Source organism: Uloborus diversus, chromosome 2 (assembly GCF_026930045.1).
Source record: "Uloborus diversus isolate 005 chromosome 2, Udiv.v.3.1, whole genome shotgun sequence".
Classification (NCBI taxonomy): domain Eukaryota; kingdom Metazoa; phylum Arthropoda; class Arachnida; order Araneae; family Uloboridae; genus Uloborus; species Uloborus diversus.
In genome coordinates, this window is record NC_072732.1 from 48,625,010 (window position 1) to 48,635,551 (window position 10,542).

Here is a 10,542-nt window from a genome sequence, read left to right on the forward strand (position 1 = left end):
TTTCCTAATACTTTCTAGACAAGTCCGCTGATTTTAGGAACTAATGCACAAAACATTGAAGCTTTATACAAAGCGTCCTAATTAAAAACTTATGCTCGAATAAATTGATCTAGCTTACATTTTTTATTGTTTTAAAAGCAACTTCAACTAATGATGTTGATTTTGTAACTAACAAGAGCATCTATTAGAGAGGAAACAACAATGGAGTCTTGACATTGAAAAAATGGCAATGAGCAGTATTTTTCAAGTTCAACTAAAACAGCATTGTTTAATATTAAGCATAATGTGACTGAGTAATTAATTCACTCATGAAAAGTGAGTAATTAGAAAAATATAATAAAAAATTTGCAAGGTAATGAAGGGCGCAATGAATGCCCATTCATTTAACTAGTCTTTTATAAAACATTTATATAACATTTTAAAACAGTAATTAAGAATACCGGGGATGCTTGAGTTCTTCTTTTCTATTTTCAAAAAACAATTTTAAGTGCAATTTGTTAAATATGTAAAGTTGCATGTAAGAAGTGAATATTTTAATGAAAATATTGTGGTTTACGTTTGTGCATTTGTAAAAATTTCAGATTCAATTGCGTAAAATAGAGAAGTTAAAAAGAGTTATTTTTATGTAAAACTCTTTTTATCAGTTGGGTTGTAGTTGTATATCAACTGCTACATTAGTTTAAAATTTATTTTGTTATGCTTGTGTGAAACAAAATCATAGTAATACTTTACTCTTCATCAATGTCCTTGCTGTTTTGAGGAAAAGTTGAATGAAATAACATTAGTTGTGTTCAAGAAAATTTGTAGTTCAATTCAAAATTGCTTCAATAATGCTAATAATTTTCATGCTACTTAAGTTATGGAAAGTAAACTTTTGCTCTTGGTATCTTCAATTCCATTTCGTGGTGCTGTTAAAGGGTAATTAAATCAAGTTGCATAGCTTGATACTTACCAATCGTTAACAAAGTGGCCCGGTAATGTGTCCGATTGTTTTAAATATTGTAAATGCTATTGTAAATGTTTAGAACATGGTTTATAATGTTGTTTGATAACATAATTTAATTGATAAATCAATTGAGTTGAATTTTATTAAGAGGATAGCTTAATATTGTTCATTAAAAACAATTTACGGCTCACTGAATTACATAAATATTTTTTAAATGAAAATTTATTAGGACTATAATTAATTATTAACATTTTTTTGATGCAATTATTTCCGTTTGATCGTATTGTTACGTCTTTACATCCATGTAAAATAGAAGAGTCATCGGAACTTATTTTACTTTTATTAAGTGTAAAGGGCTCGTCTGTCTTGTATATATTAATGTGATTTTGTTAGTTAAGAGATTTGTGTGTGTGTACATAATTTATGAAAGTCAAAAAGAGCGAGTTAATTTTACCAGTCGATATGTTTTGTAACTGATGGAAGATTTTTTTAAACTACCTTTTTTGTTTCTTGAATGACATCTATTAGTGTGTATCCGAAATGTAAATATTTTTAATGAGACACATTTATTATAAGGAAAGAAAGTAAAATAAACAGAAAGTAAATATCAAAAAATATGAATGCAATAGGATGACTGTTGAGAAAGTACTTGAGAGATATAACAGCTCATAAAACGTTCGGTTGTAAAAGAAAATGTAATGCAAGATTAAATTTATTTAACGAAATATTTTAATCTTTAATACCATATAACTTTCTAGGCATTTTTGCAATATTTAACGAGAAAATTTAGCTTTTGTTTGCAGTAAAATAGAACCACCATTGTTCAGTAGTTAAAGTTCATCTTCTTTTTTTTTTATCATAAAACATTCCAGAAGGAGAGTGCTCAAAATTGAACATTGAAAGCTAAAATAAATAAATAAATTAAATAAGTAAGGTAAAAACCCAATTAAATAAAATATTTTTTAAAAATTTAAATAAATAATAAAGTAAATCACATTCATTTCAAAGTAGTTACTTACCGTGTGTAGATTAAAAACACCAAAACTCTATGGTCATATCATTATTTTGAATATGACTCCGGCATTTTAGATGAATAATCAAACTAATTGCAGTAGATCAATAAATAAAATAAATGCAGATGAATAAATAAACTAATTACAGTAGATGATTAAATAAACTAAATGCAGTAGATGAATAAACAAATTAAATGCAGTAGATGCGCATAAACAAAAATAATAACAATACTAATGATGAATAATAAAACTCATGATCGATAAAATACTTGCAATAAATTACACGGGCAAGCAATAATTATTTTATTTTTATTCTTTCAGATTGCCTTGACAGTAGTTTGTCATGGACATCATGAAATCCGGCAACGCTCACTACATTGAAAACGTTCTTCAGTCGTCTGCATCGGTTCTTACTTCTAAAGCAGAGCTTCATATGACTAATGAGAACCACTTCAATCCTTTATACACCAGTTATTCAGATGGGAACTACAGTCCTTCATCCAGCCCAACCAGCCATATGTCCAACTCTACTCCAGTACCGAGTCCAATTTACAACGAAAGCCTCAAAACTTTTTGCGATTTATCGAGTGCTAGTCCATCAAAGACAATTGCAAGTGTTAACAGTTCCTCAGCCTTTCTGTTTCCTGATCCAATGTACAGAAGTGCCCTGTCGTTTGCGCCCGTTAGGCCTTCTTCGAAACAATACAGTTCGATCGCTCCTAAAACTATATCCGACTTGTGCAATTCTTTTACTTTCAATAACCATCAAAGTAAAGCAAAAGAACCATCAATAGCCAACGCACAGAACAGCGAAAATGTGCAAAACTATTCCCCAGACTATCACACGTTCCAGAACCTTTCCGCCATCAACTCTAGTTACGGTGTCGACGACGAGTTGGATGATGACGACGATATCTATGAAGATGGGGATGTCGTTTCACCGAGAAGTTGTTCCAAAAGGAAGTTACCGGATCATCCGCCGGCTCCAGCGGTGATGAAGAAGAGACGATTAGCCGCAAATGCCCGCGAAAGGAGACGGATGCATAGTTTGAACGTTGCGTTTGATAGACTTCGCGATGTTGTGCCATCAATCGGAAATGATCGAAAGTTATCCAAATACGAGACTTTGCAAATGGCTCAAAGCTACATAACAGCATTAAGTGAACTGTTGCTCAGGGAGTAGCTTAAAACTGAACTTAATTAGACTTGTGTGAAAGAACTTAGCTTGCGAATTATGTGCCAATTGGTTAAACTATTAAGACTCTGTCAGCATGCATCTTTTTCAAACATGACATCATTATTTTGTCAATATTTTGCCATGCTGTCAATAAACCATATGACTATTGAAGTGCATTTCTACCAATATAGATCAGAGGACAGTCATTGATTATTTCATTTATGTTTCTATTGAACAAGACTTGTCGAATTCAGATACTTGCCATATTGTATGCTTTTTGCGAAAAGACAACCAACACGCAATTTACTTCCTTTTGCATCTAATGTGTTCTGAATAATTCATATATAGTTCTAATTTATCACTCGATTCTTGTCGATATGAAAATAATATTGAAGATAAAATTAATGATATTATGCTTATAACTGATTAATGAAAATATTGCTCAGATAACAAAGGAAATATTGCTCAGTTTATTAACAATTTCATTTACAGTAAATCGATTATTTTTTTACGCATTGTTTTGTAAGAAAAATACATTAGTACAAAAGATAATCATAAATTTTTGTTTTAATATTTCTGTTGCTTCTAAATATGAAAGCTTTATTTATTTTCAGAACTTTATTTCAATTTGCCTTTAGTATTATTCAATAGAAAGAATTTTAAATGTGTTATGAGTTTTAAAGATAAACTAATTTAACATCGGCATTAGATGGATTATTTTAACCACTTACTTAATAAAAAATACATATAGTAATATTTTTTTCTGGAAACGTTGATCATTTTCATTTATATTTTACTTAAAATGTTTGATTATTTCTTTTCTAGTCTATGCACGATGAATTTTGTAAATATTGTCAGAAATAATATTTTACGAAGAAAACAATAATTACTCATATTTATTTTCAATGCGCGCGCAGAGCGCACATGTATATAGCAATCGAAAATTCCTCTGACATTTTATTGTTGCTTTTCTGTGCTATTGTTCAACTTAAATTCATAATCGCGTAAATAATTACAACCTTTTTGCACTAAATTCCTAACATAATAATAAGAAAGCAAGAAATATATTTTACTCTATACTTTTTTTCAAAATGCCATTTGCACTGCCATATTTTATGTGTGTTAATTATGTAACAATTTCTTTGTTGAATGAATTTGAACGCATCATTATTGTACATACAGAACAAAAGATATTTTTATTAATATGATGCTAAATACTTGATATTGTTAAAATTTTCTAAATGTCATCTACATTTTATATTTTTATACAAATGAAATAAATTATTATTTTTCAGAATATTACTCTGACTTTATTTATACCATTTTATCACAAGAGCAGTATTTTGAATTTTTTTTTTTTTTTTTACAAAAGATCTTAAAGTACATTAACATTAGTATTAAGGAGTAAGTACACTTTGTTTTAACTAAAATTATTATGTTTTTGCAGACTAATTAAATGGAACTTTAGTTATTAAAATTTAAATATGGTATCGTTTGAAATATATACCTTACATGTAAACTATTTGCATGACTTGAAAAAAAGCAAAAATTCATTTAGTTAAATTATGTAAAATTATACTGTAGCATTGATAAAAACGAAATTTCAAATAACAGAATGAAAGTTCATTTCAAATTTTCAGCTAACCTATTTCTATCTCTCTCTCTCTCTCTCTCTCTCTCGCTCGTTTCTGTCAATATTTCGATGGAAATGTTAGATGTATGTGGGGAAAAATATTTTTGACGAAAAGTAAAAAGATAAGAACAGTAAAATTTCAAACTGAAACTGATATTCAAAAAAAAAAAAAAAATCCTGATTAGGATGTACACTAGTTCTGTTGAATGTTGAAATTGCTATTTTGTAACGAAAAATATTGAAGCCTTTTGATTAGCTAAGGATTTTTATTAGATATTTCACGCGTTCAGATATGAGTACGGATTTTTGAAAAAAAAAATTGCATTGAGAGAAAACCGAAAATTTTTACTGAAAATATTATTGTACCATTTGTTTGTTAGCTTTAAAGTTACAATATTTAATCATGCTACTTTTCTAAGAAAGTACATAATATTTATAAAAGTAAACTTTTGCCAGTGAGCAGTCAGTCTTACAAATAATTGTCTGGAACTCCTTTAAAAATTAGGCACTTCCGAGCTTGATAAATCATATTGCCATGATTTGCTCTTATTTTGCTAAATCTTAAATATTGACAACATATCACAAGACTAATAAATGATTCTTAAGTGAAAAATCCTTGACAAAGGAAAATAAAGATTTCAGTAAAAAACTGAAGCACTCTTTAGGGTGGCATCAATAATTTACTTCGATGATCTACTTCGAAAGTATTAAACAAAAGTATTTTCTTTAAGCAAATGTTATGAAATATTTTGTTTAGCACAAAAATACTGTTATCCAAAGTGATTTTTTTTTCCTGCTTCAAATATGTAGAATTGTCCTTTTTAATACGATTTAGTTTATTTTCTAAAAACTGAACTGAATAAAAAGGGCAGTCGTTTATAAGAGGGATATACAACTCAAGCTTATTTTCTAGAATCATCTTCACATTAAGAATTTAAGCCATATTTTATTAGACACCTATTTTATGCAAGGTTACAGTTATTTATTTATTTATTTATTTTTTTTTAAAGAAAAGAACGACTTTAACATTAACAAAAAAAAAAAAAAAAAAAAAACCCTGTTTGTTGAGTGAAAAGAAGTTTTTTGGACTGTTAATGTTATTCAGTATTATGTGAACTAATTAACATTTCTGATTTCAAATCTAAAAGAAAAAAAAATCTAGAAAGCACCATTTCTGTGCATCTACGACTGCACTTTTTTTTTCTTTTTCTGGACCTAAAAAGTAGCTTTTGTTATATAAATTTAGCAACATTATCCAAAAAAAAAACGGATTAATATCTTTTAAGTTTAATGTGGATATTATTCGCATACAGTGAAACCAGTGTATAACGATAATGTCTATAACAATAAACCTGTCTATAACGACATTTTCTTTGGTGCCAGAAAAATGTCAGCATGAATAATCAAACTGTCTATAACGATAACCTGTCTATAACAATATTTTTTTTAGGTCCCAACAGTATTGTAGACAACCGTTGTAGACAGGTTTTACTGTATTGCACATTTAATCTCTGTGGTTTAAAATTACGACTTTCAGGAGAATAGTATATTTGAATAGTTCATGTGTTAACTATATTTTTTTTTTTTGAAGCAAGAGTTGTTTGTTTGAAACTTATTAAATGCTAAGATGGAACCGAACCGACCAAATTTTCAACATATAATTTCAACTGAGCTCCAGAAATATAGAAAATAAGTATTAAATTTAACTTTCTAATAAAAGTAATGTATTTATAAAACTAAAACTTTTCTTTTTTATTGATGTTTCAAATTCGCGTTTTTATTTATTTCTTTTTGCATGCAACAGTTAGTGAGGTAATTCATAAGTTTGGGGATTTTTGATTTTACTTCTCGTGAGAGATGCTTAGGCAGGGGTATAATCGATTGTTTACGAGGAATCATTCTCTTTTCCCAAATTATTGCGACAAGTTTCTTCTTTATTTCGTTTTGGCATCATATCTGCTGAAAATTTATAGAAATAAAAAACAATTAATTTTTTTGTTTGACTTTGAAAGTCAGAAGAGAAAAGAGAGAGAGAGAGAGAGCTTTTTTAAAATTGCAGGTCTAGTTACGTAGGACATTTTTTAAAAAGAATAACCAATAATAGGGGAAAAGGGGGCACATGTGAGCACGGGGTGAACATGGTATGTTTTACTAGGATAACGTCAAGAAAAAATCTTAAAAATTCTCAAGTAATGGCAGTACCAGCCCTACTTCTTAACCAAACTTTCAGAGCAAGGAGCCAGTTTATGTTCCTGTGGTAACAGCTTCTTTGTTTTAGCAGATGCTGATGTACTTTTATCACTGTATTCTTCGTGTAAAAACTAACTAATAAGCTAAATTTAATTATTGCAAACCATTATATAAACATTCACGTAAATTTATGCCAATGTTTAAATTTTGTAATTAAATTAAAAAATTCTTTATTTTTTAAAATTAGTTCTAAGGTAGATGACGAGGCCCTTGTGAACACAACATGTAGGGGTACATGTGAACAGTTCCCATATCCTCTCCGCAATATACATATTAGTGTAGGCTTATTATAAGTGTTAAAAGAGATGTATAGATTTATAATTATTATTTTGCTGCAATAAGTTTGTAAATTTATTGTTAATTACTATTATATTAGTTTTTTAAATTTTTTTTTATTTTTTATAATTCTTTAATTATTAAATAGTTGGCCAAAAATTTAGTGGTACATAATATTTGGAAGGAAAATAAAGACAAAATATTTTCCTTAAACTAAAAACAGAAGTTTAGAATAACTTTAAAATTCATTATCATATTCTGTATGAAGCTTAAACGCACTATACGTATTACAAGAATAAACTTTACATAATAAAATATTCTTTGTATTGTTTAGTCATGAGTTTTTTGCTTGTCGATCCAGTGATTTGAACATGCAATGAAACTTTGAAATTTGACAGTGAGCAGAGTTATATAATTTGGAAAAAAATATTTTCTTAACGACAGTTACTGTACAATTCAAACTGACACAGTATAGGCTACAAACCCTTGAATGTAATTGGTATATACGTATATGCTTCCTTATATCGAGTTTTTCGTAGAAATGTGATGCTCGTCCTGCATTTTTCAATCGTGTACAAATGTGCTCCAAGCTTGTTCACATGTACCACCCGTATAGGAGCGCATGTGAACAATTGAAGACATATTTTTAAAATGCCATAAAATAAAAAAATATTTAAAAAAAAATCTGAAAAAATTCCAAATCACAAAGAAAAGACTATTCAATCAATTTTATTTTTCTGTGAGAAATTGATAATATTTTCTGAAAAATTAAGAAATTAAAAAAATTGGTCGCATTTGCCCCCTTTTCCCCTACATAATTTTGTATATAAAGAAAAGAAATGGAAAAAACTAAAGAAACAGAAAAACTTGATGAAGCATTTTTGTAAAAAAACTCATTAAAGAAAAGAAATACAAATTTATAGACTTAAAGGGGTAATATTTTCTTTTACTTTTCTGCACAAAAATATTTTTTTTTCCTTAAATAAAAGAATGTTTGATGTAATTTTAAGTATCGTAATATATTTCATAATGAAACTTGAAGCAAACTGCAAAAAATGCTTAAAGGGAGGGCTGCACAGACATTTTTCATCTAAACAAAATTTTACGAAAATACTTGAAAGGGGAGGGGATGGGGGGGGGACATAGTCATAAATGTTTGAACTCAATTCAAGCTTTATTCAAGAAAAGAGACGTAATTTAAAAAGCATAATTAAAAGCATATTTTTCAACAACAATTTGAATCATAAAAAATAAATAAATAAATAAATAAATAAAATAAATGAAAAAGAAAGAATAAATGAATTCATGATTGAATGAATGGAAAATGTACAGATAGCGTAAAAATACAAGTTTTGGTTTAACTGAATTTTAGGTTTCTTTTGGCCTTTCTGAGGGAGTGCTGAAAATTTGAGAAAAAAGTTTTTGGGAGAATAATGCGTTATTAATCAATAAGACACTCTTTTCTCAAAGTATCTGCATATGCTTTCTATTTTTTCAAAACTGAAGACAAAATTCGTCCACATATATATTTAATAAAAACATTAGGAAAATGTGCACATGGAAACTTTCAGTTTTTATTTCTTCAAAACCTTCAAAAGCATTTTTCTAATTAAAAATTATTATTTGTAAAACATAGTTAAACTTCGATGTATATATGATTTTTTTGTTTTCACGAACATTTTCTATTTTTTAGTTTTCAAATGCATACTCCAACTGTTGAGTACCAAATTCACTTTCTATCCTTAATTTTCTGTAACAAATACACGTATATCAGCAGCATGATTCACGCTATCTCTAGAGAGATGCATCATCTGTGGGGATACGCCTCTCGATCTTTCTTTCATCTTCGTAGCGCCATCTAGTGATATACTTTTCTTTTAAACAGAAAGGATAGGTATTCGTCAACAAATCGTTGGAAATAACTCTCATTGCACTCTTGAACACGAACGCGAGACAAATTGCGAAACATTTTGGCAAAGTCAACTTTTTTTGAAAATAGTTCTGTGATGACATATAAATTACGAATTTATTCTCTTAACTTTTTGTTAATATAGGTTGAATATTATAGCAATATCGCACAAAAAATGTAACGGGCAATGTTACGCAGGGGTGTCCACCTGGGGGGGGGGGGGAGGTCATGGCGCAGACTGCACTATTGAAATTTTTAGGGGGGGAGTGTTTTGAGGGAAATTTCTCTTTTTTAGGGGGGCTCTCTTTAGGGGGTGCACCCTTGCTCGAAGGGAGGGGGGGTAGGGCACCCCTGTGTAATGTACATTAAAAACTAACTATTTGAATAATATTTAAGAATTGCTTAAAAACAAATTTCTACAACAAGGAGAGCAACATTTATGAACCTCTAACCTCTAAGGAGTGAGGTTTTAAGGAGTCATTCCCTTCCTTACTCTTGGATAGGTCCGTAAATGTTTTTTAAAAAAATTTGGAAAATGTTAGAAAGAAACTTAATATATTATGACATATTGAACAATAATTTTAATAACATTAATATTCATACTTCAACATCTATATATCATTTCAATTTATTTATTTATTTATTTATTTTTTTTTTGTTTATTTTATCAAGAAAAGAAGGAAGGTAAAAAAATAATAATATTTACATTTTAAGGGAAAATTAATTTGTTTTTCTCACTTGTAGCTTTTTGTTACAAGTAAAAAAAAAATATTTTTTTTCCCCTTGAAAATATAACCTAAAATTTTACTTGAATCATTTGTTTTTGCCACTTCTATAGTTGATACCTAGGTGTAATACAGAAATGCTTAAATTTAAACAAATTGTTTGTTTCTTAGGTGTAAAATAATTACTTAAAACTCAGCATTTCTAGCTGTGACATTTTCCCTTATTAATGTTCTTCTAGCATTCACATACTTCAAATTTTCATGATGAAATTTCCTCTACACTCAAAATGAAGGGGTATTGTATCGGTGTGTGTGCTTATGTAGGTTTTTAAAGAGTGTCTTTTTAAAAAAGGATAACAGCGGCTTAAGTTTTAAATGCCACGGAGTTCTTTTATATTAAAATACAGCATTAATAAATTATAACATTTACATAGCATAAAGAGTGACTTAAATTTACTATGTTTGACACATTAATATGTACATCCATAACCGAATTTTCAATTTTCTAGTACTTATCGTTTTACTGTGCACGCATATTTTAATTTTATTAACTTTTGTTTTTGTTCAAGCTCAATGTTCACTATCAAAAAAAAAAAAAAAAAAATGCCCAAAA

The 10,542-nt window shown here is 28.6% G+C and overlaps 1 protein-coding gene across 1 annotated transcript; it reads left to right on the forward strand.

Moving 5' to 3' along the window:
* The first annotated feature begins 2,302 nt into the window (after positions 1-2,302).
* On the forward strand, positions 2,303-3,142 carry LOC129217261 (protein atonal-like). Its single transcript, XM_054851532.1, has one exon. The coding sequence runs from the start codon at positions 2,303-2,305 to the stop codon at positions 3,140-3,142; it is 840 nt and encodes a 279-aa protein (XP_054707507.1).
* The last annotated feature ends 7,400 nt before the right edge of the window (positions 3,143-10,542 follow it).